Source organism: Puntigrus tetrazona, chromosome 19, assembly GCF_018831695.1.
Source record: "Puntigrus tetrazona isolate hp1 chromosome 19, ASM1883169v1, whole genome shotgun sequence".
NCBI classification, from domain to species: Eukaryota; Metazoa; Chordata; class Actinopteri; order Cypriniformes; family Cyprinidae; genus Puntigrus; species Puntigrus tetrazona.
In genome coordinates this window covers 10,502,342-10,516,800 of record NC_056717.1, presented here as the reverse complement: position 1 = coordinate 10,516,800, position 14,459 = coordinate 10,502,342, and the positions used below count along the sequence as shown (strand labels likewise).

Below are 14,459 nucleotides of genomic sequence, written 5' to 3'. Positions count from 1 at the left end.
GTGAGCATGCTTTGCATGTAAGGGTGTGCGAGTCTGCTACGTGACCTCAGTAGAGAGTAGTGATAGACCGATATATTGGACAGGACAGCTAATTGGATGATATTCTGCCATTTTGATTATTGGCCATGTCTGGCTGATTCGTAAAATTAGCCTTTCGGCCTTGTCAATAGATTTGACCCTTCTGACTTGTCAGTAGATGGAAACCTGAGGAAATTTTGGTACATCTTATTTCCTACTGTTAATTCGTAATACACACTTACAGCTCAAAGGTGTGTGGCCAGTAAGATTTTTAATCAATTATTTTATTTAGCAGCGTTAAATTGATTAAAAATGACAGTAAATACATTTTCAATAGATTTCCATTTTAAATACATTCATTGAGGAAAGACTGTTGTGACACTGAAGCCTGGAGTTATGGCTGCTGAAAAATTCAACTTTGGCATTAAATTGCACTTTAAAAGATAACTTAAAATTATTTTAAGTAAATTGGAATAATATTACTCTATTTATTTGTGACCCTTGAGCACAAAACCTTGAGTTGAAAAGTCTTGAGATGCCCAGGTATGCAAAATACATGGTATTGGTTAAAATGACAGATTTTATTCTATGCCAGAAATCATTAGGGTATTAAGTAAAGATCATGTAAAGATCAACATCTTTGAGGTGTTAAAAAAATCACACTTATGGTTTTGTGGTCCAGGGTTGCTTTTATTAAATGCAGCTTTACTGAGCATAAAACATTAAAAATCTTACAAACCCTGGACTTTTGGGTGGTAGTGTATATTGACATTATATCGGCCATCTACTGCCCTGCACTCTAGATAATGCTATTGGTCAGCCACAACTAGACGGATGTTAGCGAGCGAGACAAAGTGTGTGAGATATGAGACATTTTCACAGTATGCTACCTATTCCCTGTAACTCTTGTGACAGGATTATTAATTACTGACAGTCCTGTGATGGTCTTGTGTTATTTTGCTGTGTGCTGCTTTTGCTGCTTTCGGGGCTTGTGTTAATGAAGCTGTCCTGTTTTCACACAGACCTTCAATTTGCCCAGATTATCAGTGCACTCATCTGCATTCTCTCTCTCTCTGTTTCCTCTCCCACTCTCTTCAATAGCCCAGGGAAAAGGGTCGCATGCGATTTCACAGACTCCAGAATGTGCAGATCGCCTTGGACTTCCTTAAGCAGAGACAGGTATGAGTCTTAAAAGACACTTTCTCTCTCTTTTAGAGTTGCCTGTTACAGATTATCAGCTTTGTTTATAAATGCAAGGCTGTGGCCAAATATTTAAGAATGGGTGGGGTAAAACATGAGAGTTAAAAGAAGTCTCATTTATCGACTACTACTCTGAATATTGGGAAGGACATGTCCTCTTTAGCGTTTGGGCTGGCTACCCGCACTAATGAACTAAAGTAATGCACATTTAGAGGACATGAATACAAGATGATAGCTCGGGACGTCTGTGTCCTCTGTCTCATTGTGCTTCAGTTGGCAACATGGCTCAGAGATAACATGACCTGGAGTTGATAGATGTGTTCAGCCCCATGCAACTCTGTCCAATCTCCTCTCTGTTGTCACCCCAGCCCAGGGTCCCCAAAACAGACAAAATGCCAACCAGCGCCCTTCTCCCAAAGCACAGTATATATATTCTGACAGCTGTAAGTGCAAGAGGACAACAAGCGCCAAAGCTGTCCTGAAATTACATTACATCATCAGTTTCAACTTGTCTAGTGTCTAGGCATAGCCTTTTATTGGCAATCAGTCCCGTTTTTTTAAACACCTTTACACCATATGGTACCTTTAACCTATTGCACTTTTGTACTTTTTACTAATAAGAGTCTTTTTTTTTTTTTTTTTTTTTTTTTTTCAGGTCAAGTTAGTGAATATACGCAATGATGACATCACAGATGGGAACCCAAAGCTCACACTAGGACTGATCTGGACCATCATCCTTCACTTCCAGGTAAATTCAGCTTAGTCACAGCTGTGTCCTACTTGAATATGTAATGTTTAACACAGCATGGCTGAGTTAGAGGTCACTCTGCTTAATGCTAATATCGGCTGTTTACCGGCCTCTCATGTCCGCAGCTGTCAGTTTGAGCAACAGGGATTTGCCCGTGGCAAAAATATGGTGCGCAAGGAGAATGTGATGGATAGAATACAGTCCTAATCTCAGACTCTGAATATGCTCAGGGAATGGCTTATATGGGGCTTCAATAGAAAGGACCTGGCAGTCTGCCTGTTTTGCCGAATGACAGACTTTCTAGACAGGCACTGCCAGTCTGCAGGCAGATAAAGAAACAAAAATCTCCGGAAATGGGCCCTGCAGAGCACATTTGTGAAATGGGCTTCAATTTTCTATACTTATGGGTCAAACTAGAGAAGTAAGGTCTGTTAAATGGGTACTGCACTGCTGGATGGTAGATTTGAAATGTACCCTTTATAAAGGCTATTTAAATAGGCTGCATGGTAGTTTATCTTATTTTAAGCAATAAAAAGAAATTTTCTTCCCTGCTCCAGAATGGAATACTAGCACAGATTGTTCAAACCATATTAATAATGTACTACGATAAACACGTGACCAGTTAAGCTAATCTTTGATCCAAGTTTGTGTAGAAGGCTTATAATAATGTCTCAAGAAAGATAAATTCAAATAGTTACTGTTTTTGTTATTTCTTTGAAAACGCATTGAATGCAGCACTGTTATGCTCTGATTGTATTATTCATGTTTTAACAAATATAGAATATAGAATATCAGTTTGTGAACATTGTATGCATACACAAAAATGCATACTATGTACATTATGCAGCTGTGAAGTTGTATTTCATTCCAAACATAACCTTAGTCACCCATCAGCTGTCAGAAAAGCCTAGCAACAATAGCAATAGATACATTTAGCAACAGATGCATTTTTAACAAACTCTCTGCTTATAATTTAAGTGAGTTCTTTTGAATGCCCTTAAAAATATCATTTACGGTATGTGAGCTGCAATTCCCAGTATCGTCCAGCAGATGACACTGTTATTATCCATAGAGTGGTTACATCAGAGATGACACATGCAGCTGGTTGCCTAGGTGATTGTGTTTAGTATGACCCCAAAGCCTTTTTCAATCAGCATGATTCAGCAAAAAAGAGTGGAGAAAGCATAGGCCTCATGAAATAGGATATAAATTTAAAACTAAAACCTTAAAACCTTCAGAAAAATATTGCTTTCCAAATTAAACCACTTTGCCCCACAGTGCTTGAATGTGATATTTTTACATCCAATATATTTTAACAATAACTAGAGAGCATAGATTTGGAACAAGCTATCAATTATGTAGACAAATTGCAGTAATTTGTTCAGAACAGAGAAGGCCTCTGGCACACAAATAAGTACTTGTAAACAACTTGTTGCATTTCTGGTACAAAACTAAAACATTTAAGCAGAGGCAAAAAAAAAGGAATGGGACTTTTAAAACTCTTATGCTTAATTGCAATACTTCATTAATTATGAAACAATAGAAATGAGACAACAGTACACAAAGCTGTAAATGAATGTTATTATTGTCAGGAACAAGTTGTAGCCAAAATAACTGTAGCCCCATATAATATAGCATGACTCATTTAATGAAACATCATCCAATTTAACCATTTCAGCAGAGGCACATTAGGAGCCATTAGGAGGAGTTGCTGTTTGTCAATAGAAGCATTCGAAACCACTCCTCTAAGTGCCATTTTGATGCATACTGTACTTTCACTTCAGACGGCCAAGAGAGACTAGCTATCCAACCTCCCCCACACTCAATCTGGGACACTTCCCTCTTTTTTTAAACCACCGCTGTAATTTAGGCTAACAGCAGCCTTTCGGAATTGTGTTTTGTATATCCACATATTGACCTCATATATTTTTGTCTAAGTTTAGGATCCTGTGGGAAAACACCAATCAGTGTGTTAGCCTAGGCTGATTTCGCTCCAGTTGTCTCTGTCACAAAAACAACTGATGTGATTGGCTGTTATGTTAGTCACATTAAAGGTGTGGTTGTCTGGCCAGCTGGGTTATTCGGCAAAGATTGCAGTCCGTCTATCAGCAGTATAAAGCTGATATGTGCTGGTCTCTGACTGTCAGTAAACAGAAATTTTCCCCCGTCTCGGTTACAGTACAGGAGACTCTGAATGCATGACGATTAGGTTGGTTAAAAAAAAAGTGGGCTCAGCTGGCTCATGGTGTCGCGGTTCTGATTGATTTATTGCTGGTTAATTCATCACCCTCCTTTGCAATCCTGCTCTTGTATGCAGCTTCTGGTCACATGACTAAATCACATCACAGTGCTGTATTTTGTGTAGGAATGTCTAGAAGAGGCATATCTTAATCCTTATATGTCACATTTGCTGTTATTCGCCAAATTTCCGCTGCCAAAATCTAGTAATTTCAACAGGTATATACACAATCGAGAGAAATATTTCCCCATGTGAATTAAGCATTGGGTTTAATCAGTCATGCAAATGTGCATTATTGACCCAACAGCCTTTAAAATTCTCTAAATCAGAATTTAACTAACGTGAATGCATCTTAAAAGCTGCATATACTTAACTCTTTAAATGACTGATCTTGTTCTTCAGACCCTGTAGTGACAAATCCATTATTCCTGCATTGTTATTTAATAATATATGTGTAAGAGTGAAGAGGCAATAATATCAGCCGTTTAGTGACAACAATTAAAATTTCAGGTTCGTTCTTTTCTTGCAGTCAACCAATTTGATTGGTACGCATGTGCGAGTGTGTGTTGAGCTCTGAGCTCACCAGGCATCAGAGCAGGGAGGGGGGGAGGGAGGGAGGGATGAGCACGTGGATAGGAGGAGAAAAAGAGAGAGGAGGAGGGAGAGAGGGGAGGAGGGAGCTGAAGCTAAAGCAGCAGCAGCGTATTCTGTGAGGCTGCAGCAGACTAGAGATGAAGCTCTTTTTTTCCGCTGGTGCCTTCCAGTGAGAGCAGAGGAGCTACCCAGCAACTGAGAAGAGGACACATGCAACCTGCTATTACTGTAGCCCCTGGCTTCCTCTCTCCCTTGCAGGCCTTTTGAAGCACACCACATATACAGCGACACATATGCTTTCAATCTCAGAATCGGGATCGCTGAACCCTGCAGGCACACACATGTAAGTCGCACATTTTAATTTGTACCCAGGTTGTGCAAAGGAGAGCACCGTATCAATCGGATCAATTTCGCCATGCTTGACTGATGGAGCTACGCTTTTTCAATACTGGGGCAACCACTCTTCTCCGAGGCCAGCAGTGCAGCAGTGAGGAGGATTCCTCTGGATTTCCCTCTTTTCCTCTACTGACTATGGTTCAACTGCCCAGCCCAGCCCTATCCTGGCGGCGTTCTAATTAGATTCCTCAGCCAGAGTATCCGACAGTATCAGGGAGCGGCACCTTGTCAGTTATCACTCTTTCTCTCATCGGCTCACCCCAATCTAGGGACGTACACTGCTTAATGGCGGAACATGGAAGACAGGATGACTTGAAACCATGCCTACTTGATATATGAAACTGGACTATGTGCTAAACCATATCTATATCCAGCAATGTCAGCAAGGGGAAAGTGGTTTTTGAATTGTGCTGGCTGAAGGTGAGGTCTTCACTTATGATAGTCAATCTTTATTGACTTGATTGTGCTGGCGTCAGATGCCAGTGGGATGCATGGGATGCCAGTTCCCGTGGCAGCAGTGGCGAGACGCTTAGTACCTAGCCCCTCCCCTTCTTTCTCTTTAATGTCTAAAGAGTTGTTTTAATGGAGTTTGCATGCCTGTGACGTGAAACACGCTACAGGTGTGAAGACCAAACATCATTTGACATGGGATGGTTATGCATGGGTGTTGACGCGAACAAAAGATGTTAAGCTCTGATGGGTTGTGACTTAATTGTAGATGAGCTGCCTGACTGTGTTCATTCGTCTATTAGCAGCTGATCTGGGACCTGTTACACAGATGTACTGTAAGCTTTCCCACAGGAATTTATGCATTACCTTGCCTATGCGATGCTAGCACTGCATAGTGCAGTGATCAATAATGTATACTAAAGATATTCAGAGTAGCAGGTGTTTCGAAGGCATCATACATGCATAAATACATGTTTAGACATGATTTTCTCCAGTTTTTAGTTGCATGCAAGCTAACGATTAGTCCATCCTAATGATGCATCCCGATGCAGAGTTATTGAGCATGTGCGTGTGTGCTCACATGAGTATGTCTTTGTATGTCTGCAGTGCAGTTTTATCGTCGTTCTCACCTTGAGGAATATCTACAGTGGATTTTATAATAGTGTGTCTTTGAGTACCGTGACAAATGTCCTGATATTTAACACATAGCTTGTGAAATGGGCTAAAAGGCACCAGTTTTTCTTCAGTCAGTGCTGCATCATCTCTGCATCACGAGGGAGTGAAAAAAAAACATCAAATGCCTTGCCGTAGGATTTTAATATTTTATAAAGGACAGTAACCTATATTCAGCATCATGTCCTAGAGGCTTACTAGGACCTTAAGTGATATTTGGTTTAGGTTAACTGCGATATTGCCTCAATGACAGAAAGAGAAGACCAAGCAACAGGAGATATGATTTCTGTCCACATCTACAGTTGAGACATAATGTCCTGGGAGAACCTGTATCAAGCCATTTTGCCATGGTTAATACATCTTGTCGTGATTTTTACTCCAGATGAGTCATTAACCTAACATTTTAATTTTCCTTACCCGCCTCAGACTGACTGTTCTGCTTCTATTGTGGACATCACTTTATTTCCTTTTGGCTCATATTTATTTACTCTGTCCCTATGAGATATGGGGAGCTCCCTTGGTTGTGTAAAACAACCCAGGGATGCTGGGCCAGGTGGTGCTGCACCACTATCACCCAAAAGAAAACTTCGCTTCAGGAGAAAACGAAAGGCAAAACAAAAGTTAAAAGGTGCTGAAGGGGAGGAGAAGAGAAGCTGTGTTCTTGAAGACAAGGAAAGTGGAAGTGGTGACATCACAGAGGAGTCTACGACAAGAGCCCTTGATTCAGCTAAATTGGTATCTGGACAAATAACTACAGAAACTGAAACACCCACCAATGTTGTCCTTGTTCCTGGAATGGCCCCAATATTTGGAAGCACAGGGACATTGCGGGGCAGCAAGATGGCCATTCTTTCCCCAGATCCCAGTCCAGCTTGGCTGGGGACACTTCGCCAGTTTGAGGTAGAGGGACTTAGTGAAGAGTCTCATGCTGAATTAGAGCAAGGCAACACAACTCCTGGAGGAGGAAGAGTGTGTAAGGTTCGAGAGCGAGTTCAGGGGGTGTTAGAAAGACCCTGTCTTTTACGCTCCAAACGTGGTGACCTGGATATAGAGGAGGAAGGAGGAGATGTACATGGGCAGAGTGAACTAATGTTTGGTGAGCCTTCGGAAACTGAGAAGAAGGGAGTTGTTCACATTCGTGAGTTTGGAGGGCAACTTTGTGTGGTCCGAACTGTGTATCCAAGGGACTATGGGTCGCCCGTCTGGCGTGACAAAGAACTTGAGGTCCATTCTGAACCTCCAGCTGCATCTCCTGTTACTGGAGGCATTACAAAAATACAAGTGTCCGCAAATCAAGGGCGACCACCCGGGAAGAATGACTCTGCCAAACCAGCAACAGCTGCAGCTCTGGGAAAAAAAGTAAAAGAGTTCCTATTGGACAACTCTGCTCAAGTAGCTGAGGGCGTTGGCCCCACACCACAAGACCTTCAGTCTTCAGGTTATGCTAGCGATGTGCCTCTCACCTCACCCGAGACAGGAGGTGGTGTTCAGACTGACTGGGGGAGCTCTTCTGAAGTGCTTGATTCTTCTGTGCTTGAGAGTCCCATCTCCCCCCAAGATATACCGCCTCAGCCTTCCACCCAGGTCAGATTGCTTTCTCTCTGTCTACCTAAAGCTCTTTCATATGGCTTTTGTAGCATAAAAGGGTAGAAATGAAAGCTGACCAGATTTAGGTGTGGTTTCAGGGTATAGGTGTTTGTGTGTTTGTGTGTTTAGCACTTAATTCTATTTCTACACTACTATCTCTCATGTGCCTTTTTTTCTCCCAGCCAATCAGCTGTGCATAGAAAATGGCAAATCCTTCCTGAAACTCTCCCAGGAGCCTAATCAGTACTGCCCAGACCATCTCTCACTGTCTGCCTCCTTCCCTCCGTTTCTTATTATTTCCCTTCCCTCAAACCACCCACTCTCTTTTCTGTCATTCTTCATGCTCCAGGTTCCGTATTCGAGTGAAACTGCCTGGCAGTGCCAAAAACACGATCAAAAATGATGTTCACAGACATTTTGTCAGCTGTTCATCTTTGCTCTCTCTGCACCAGTGTGATTGCTGCATATTTGTGGCTATTGCCTGCCCTCCCTTGCCTAATGCTCCACCTGCACACTTAAGAGTTATGGATGGTGGAGGGGATTTCATGGCCTCGTTATAGACATTCCAGCTAGCTGCATTTGGTTTATTAAATTCTAAATATTAAGCATACTCAAATAATGACTAAATCCTGATTGTGCATGCTGTTTCAGTGATGTCTACCTAGCTATTCTCCTGTGAGTCTACCAGAAATGCAGCATAAATGTAGAAACTGAAACCAGCATGCACACACCCAGAAATGCACATCAAACAGTCAGTGTTGTGTTTATATGCAGTCTTAATGATTTCTCACCATAGAGTAAACTTCTGTAGAGTATAGTACAGTATGTGCTGGTTGCAGTCATGATGGTATGACATTTCCCTACATTTAAAAAAGATTGCTCAGGCCTGCAAACTTTATTTTATTAAATGTTTGCTGTCCGCATTTTTTGTTTTCCTTACATAACATTGCATTTTTTTCTGTCATAACAACTCTTGGATAATTTAGCGTGGTAATATACATGTCAGTGTTAGTGTTTTTATTTGCATGTAGCAAGTACCGAGACCTACTACTTCTAATACATTTACAGAAATTCATTCTGCTGCACATAACATGTATGAAAAAAAAACAATTATAACAAATTAAATTAGCCTATAGAAGATCTCTACAGGTGGTGCTGGGGATGGTGAGGGGGGTGTCTGAAACACTTGAGCAGCATTTGAATTTTGAGAAGCAAGCCCCTTATCGGTGTCTGACATTATTTTACATATGATGTGCTATTTATTCTAGGATGTTTTATTTGTATTTTTTGTTGTGTTTCTCATATATGTATAACTTATTGTTTTATCATCAAATGCCCTTTTACATTGCTTTCCTTCCAGCACTACTTTAAATTTTCACAGTGCACTTTGGTGCGTGTTCATCTGCCGGTAACGTGCTCAGTGTTAACTGTGATGTAATTAGACTATTTGAGGGTTGCAGCTCATCACAAAGCACGACTGTCCTTACTTTATTATAAGGTCACATACTCTGTCGTCTGCACTCTAATGGAAATACCAGCATGTCACAGTATGACCTATTTACTGTTTTTATGACATACACAGATTGTCGTAATACCCAGATTTATCTCTGCTGTCATGGACTCCTCATCTTGAGACTGATTTGACTCAGACATTCTTGTCTGGAAAACATGTTTTATGGTGCATACCAAAAGAAGAGGCAATGTTTGGGTGCATTTTTATGGCTCAGAGCCTAGATGATTGGACTAGCGTTAGAAATCTGTCTGACCTCACCTTCTAATCACCTTTAGAGTAAGAGGATAAGGCTAGGATAGTTACTGTTCTGTTTCTGTATGTCACCAAATTTGCTCAAGCTAATCTTTGCCTGCATTGACTTTGTGATCATTTATTTATTCTATGCCTGTCTATATTCCCTGAACTGTCTGCATTCATGCCAGGATTTCAAGTGTTCTTTGCTAGCTAGGCAAGAAAAGAAACAGGCAGGGATGTGAAGAGCAGCATATGAGAGGAATGACAAAGGAATACAGATTAGAGCCTGGCACAGACAGATACTGCAGATACTGACTCCCTTTGTCAAGAGGAAGAGCGAGTAAAAGTAGAGGGAAAAAGATAATTGAAAGGTCCATAGCCTAACTGTGGTCTGCAGTGGCTAGCCCTAAAAATAAACATTAGCAAACCAACAATGCTCAAACTTTTTAATGGAAGTATGACATCAGTTTCCCTTTACATACAAATCATAAAGTACAAGTAAAATATGAGCTCTTTCTATTGACCAGATTTCTGAGATCTATGTGAGCGGTGAGTCAGGGGACCTCACGGCGAAAGAGAAGCTGCTAATATGGAGTCAACAGGCAACAGAGGGCTATCCCGGTCTCCGTTGTACCAATTTCTCCTCCAGTTGGAGCGATGGACGCTTGTTCAACGCTCTTCTGCACAGATACAGGTTCGCACACAAACACTCATTTGAATGCTCAGTTTAAAAGGATAGACGGGCATGAAACACTCATGATCTCATGGCATTGTGATCTTAGGCCGGACCTGATTGACATGGAAGTGGTTGCGCAACAGAGTAACCGTGAAAACCTGGAACAGGCCTTTGAGATTGCAGAATCGTTAGGTGTAACTCGACTTCTAGATGCCGAAGGTAACATTGGTCACATCTGTCTTTAGTTTTTATCCATTCTGCATATAGGAATTATTATGTGCTAAACTCCATTTATTTAGATCATCATTCGCTGAGATTTTTTTTTCTCTCTCTCTACATCAGATGTTGATGTGCCGTCGCCAGATGAGAAATCTGTCATCACGTACGTCTCCTCTATCTACGATGCTTTCCCCAAGATCCCAGAGGGTGGAGAAGGCATTGCAGCGCATGTATGCTCACTTCACAGTGCACTCACTCTCTTTAAGACTTACTGTCTTCTCTAATGCACTTAATGTAATTTGTCTTTCACTCTCGTTCCTGTTTTTTCTAATTTGGCTTCTGTTGTTCAGGAGGTTGACCAGCGATGGACAGAGTACCAGTCTGGCTTTTCTTCTCTGCTGCAGTGGACCAGGCAACACACGGCCATCATGGCCAACAGGAGCTTCCCCCACAATCCTGTGGAACTCAAGGTAAGAAACGTGAGGGAAGGAGAAGCTAACAATATGAATATTTAACAATAACGTTTTTATTGAATTTATGATTTGGAATATTCTATGCCCATATGCCTCAAATAAGGACTCACAATTTTGATTTCAGTAGAGTTGGATGTTAGCATGTTGCTAAGCTAACAGAATAATTTTCCTTATAAACAAAATACCCAGCACACACAAATTTTGTGTGAAATAATTTTTCAGTACTGAATAAAATGTTTATTTAAAAGAAATAAATATTGCTATCCATTCTAGATTTTTTTTTTTTTTTTTAAGGATACTGCCTTGGCTAAAAAAAGGTCTTTATTCACTCAAATAGCTACTGCGGCCAGAAAACAAAACTAATATGCCTTAAATTGCTAATTACCATTTAATGTGTCCTTACTTGGCTGTTTACCAAAAGTGTTGTCTTCCCCAGGCACTTTACAATGAATATGTCCACTTCAAAGAAACAGAAATCCCTGCAAAGGAGAGAGAGAAGAGCCACATTGAGCACCTTTATAAGCTTCTGGAGGTGAGATAGACTGTTACGAAGATATGAAGAGAATGACAGAGAGATATTGAGGCTGACCTTGATTCTGCAGCTAAATGCAGGTGACACTGTTCACAAGAGGCACAGTGGAGCTGCACATTAACAGATTCAGGCTAATGTAGAGCACAATGCTGCCATGTGGGAGAGGTGGAAGACTGACAGTATAAAGAGAACACGCATGCACTCTCAGAAAACACTAGGATAGCTTCTTTTCATGTTAAAACGATTGATGTTTGTGGATGTTGTTTAGGCGTGGATAGAATTCGGGCGCATTAAGCTGCCTCAAGGGCTACACCCTAATGATCTGGAGGAGGAATGGGGAAAACTGATCCTGGAGATGTTGGAGAGAGAGAAAGCACTGAGGCCGGCTGTGGAGAGGTTAGTGAGTCCACATCTAGAAGAGACGATTGCTATATTTAGAATTGTCGCTCTTTGAAAGGACTTTTTGATGTGTCATTTGTATGTAACTTTGTTCTTAGGTTGGAGCTACTCCTACAGAAGGCCAATAAGATCCAGAACATGGCACTAGACTGTGAGGAGAAACTCACGTTGGCAAAGAACACTTTGCAGGCTGTAAGTAAGAGCATAGAGTTTGAGGTTAACTGCTATTTTAGTATTTAATTAAAAATAAATAGAATTAGCATTACCATGAAGAATACAGGCTGTGCTGCCTTAGAATAATTCCTAATGAAGGTTTGGTTAACACTTTAGAATAGAGAGTAATTTTCACTGTTAAGTAGATGCTTATTATTAATTGCATGTTATTAACACATATATTTATTAGTGTTTATATCCTTGCTTGGATATTTGCCATTCAGAGATGTTTTCATTGCCTTCTGTCTTTCCACAGGACATGTCTCAGCTAGAGAATGGGCAGCCGGTACGGTGTGAGAATGAATTGGGGATGTATCTGCAGGAATGCGAGGATTTAGTAAGACAGCTTCATCATGACCTGCAGGTCCTCAGAGATGAGAAGTACTATCAAGTGGAGCAGCTGGCTTTCAGGTAAGAGGGAGAAAAAAGAAAATAGAAAAATGTTTATGAAAAGCAGGCCACAGAGTGGAATTAGAGGCAAGAATGGCTATGATTTAATTTTGCTGGCAAAATTGATTATTCACAATTATTTGCATTTGACAGTTAATTGTCAGCCAAAACATTTTTTGTTGATATTCTTGCCATTCTGTATTATTTTTTTTTATACAGTCAAACCAAAATATTTTCAGATACCTTTAACATTTCTTACATTATTAATTTATTCACTATAGTTAATGAAATATGACAAGAACTTAAACTGTGGCATAACAAATAATATTGATAATGTCAATGTCAAATAAATTACAGAAAAGTATGGAATGAATTAAGTTAAATAGCTGCACTGAACAATAGTTCTTTCAACGTGTAATAACTTGTTACTCCGCTGTCTAAAAGTTTTTAGTTGAGTAAACTAAAATATATTAGTTGTCACTTTAACATTTGTTTTTTACAGTGTGTGAGTTGCGAAATTTGAGTGCACAATTAGATGATGCCAATTTAGGTCAACCAATTACCAAGGAATGCGCCGTAAAAAAGGTGCATAGCAATTAAAGTAAACACTTTAGCAAAACATGGTCTGGTCTGAAAGTGTCTATAATTTGTGATAATTTGTATGTCACAGTTTACTTTATTTTGCTATCCTCTCTTAAATAAATGCACTGTTGTGTCCTGCACCCACTAGAATTTCTATTCACTAGAAAATCTCCCATATTGACTCATATTTTTGTACTTTATTCTAGTAAATCTATCTCATATGATCCTTCAGACATCATTCTATTAGGCCGATTTGGTGCTGAAGAAATATTTCTAGTTATTACGTTGTTATTAGTTATTAGTGCTTATTATTTTTTGTGGAAAAAGCAATACGTTTTGTTTTTCAGGATTGGGTTTTTAATTTATGATCCTGAGATCTTTTTTTCTCCTGTAGGGTGTCTTGTCTGCAGGAGGAGCTGGTCTCTTTGCGCCTGCAGTGTGCCAGTGTGTACAGGAAGGGTCATTTCTCCACAGGGGGTCTGCTGGGAGAGCATGCGGGTCAGAGGGGTTCCTCAGGCGGTCTAGCTACACTGGGAGCACAGACTCTTCTGGGTGCGGTGGGTGCTGCGGCGTCCCTGCTCAGACGGCCGATGTCTCGTGCAGACCTGGTAGCCATGTCTTCATCTGAGGACGAAGGGAGTCTGCGCTTCATCTACGAGTTGCTAGGGTGGGTGGAAGAGACGCAGGACCTTCTGGAGCGAGCCGAGTGGGGTTCTGATCTGCCATCTGTAGAACAGCATCTTCAAGACCACCACATCATTCACACAGCAGTGGAAGATCTTCTCAGTAGCCTCAAAGAGGCTCGAAACTATGAGGTATATGAACTAACACACACCCTTTCATCACACAGCAAATTCTGATGTAGTCTCAGCAATGCAATGCAGTTTGTTTACTCTGAAAAAATACTCTGAAAAATACTAGCCTGATTAAAGCATGTGAATGGTTGTATGCAGGGTCCAAAATTAGAACTGATATCAATAGTCTCCAAGAGCTATACTGCACGCTTTTGCATTAGCAATAATTGATTTCTTCGTGTTCTCTCTTTCCCCCAGTCAAGGGTCGCGCCCAATTTACGTAGCAGTTACTCTGAGACTCTATCCAAGCTGGAGAACCAGTATTGCAAACTGCTGGTGAGTTTTTCGGCTTTAGTATTATGATAAGCAGGCATATGTGAGTGTATTTGAGTTCATTATACAGTGCATTATGGATATTACTGTTCTCTAATCTCATCAGGGTGTGACAGAGTGTGTCCTTACAAAAGCAGAATACTGAATGCTTGAGTGTGACATGCATAAGAGTGCTGTAAAACACCTGCTCTTGACAA

The 14,459-nt window shown here is 40.7% G+C and overlaps 1 protein-coding gene across 29 annotated transcripts in view; it reads left to right on the top strand.

The window, feature by feature from the left end:
- Positions 1 to 14,459, top strand: part of macf1a (microtubule actin crosslinking factor 1a) — a 150,254-nt gene that overhangs the window by 61,368 nt on the left and 74,427 nt on the right. For 14 of the 29 annotated variants that reach the window (XM_043217120.1, XM_043217118.1, XM_043217124.1 and 11 more), the window contains 12 exons: positions 1,120 to 1,197; positions 1,874 to 1,966; positions 10,179 to 10,345; positions 10,434 to 10,546; positions 10,670 to 10,776; positions 10,897 to 11,016; positions 11,456 to 11,551; positions 11,820 to 11,947; positions 12,049 to 12,142; positions 12,420 to 12,574; positions 13,530 to 13,950; positions 14,188 to 14,265. In XM_043217120.1, coding sequence (XP_043073055.1) covers positions 1,120 to 1,197; positions 1,874 to 1,966; positions 10,179 to 10,345; positions 10,434 to 10,546; positions 10,670 to 10,776; positions 10,897 to 11,016; positions 11,456 to 11,551; positions 11,820 to 11,947; positions 12,049 to 12,142; positions 12,420 to 12,574; positions 13,530 to 13,950; positions 14,188 to 14,265 — 1,650 coding nt within the window. Of the gene's footprint in view, positions 1 to 1,119; positions 1,198 to 1,873; positions 1,967 to 5,023; positions 7,902 to 10,178; positions 10,346 to 10,433; positions 10,547 to 10,669; positions 10,777 to 10,896; positions 11,017 to 11,455; positions 11,552 to 11,819; positions 11,948 to 12,048; positions 12,143 to 12,419; positions 12,575 to 13,529; positions 13,951 to 14,187; positions 14,266 to 14,459 lie in introns of those variants that run through there. The other 15 variants (XM_043217096.1, XM_043217099.1, XM_043217107.1 and 12 more) reach the window with 6 other exon arrangements.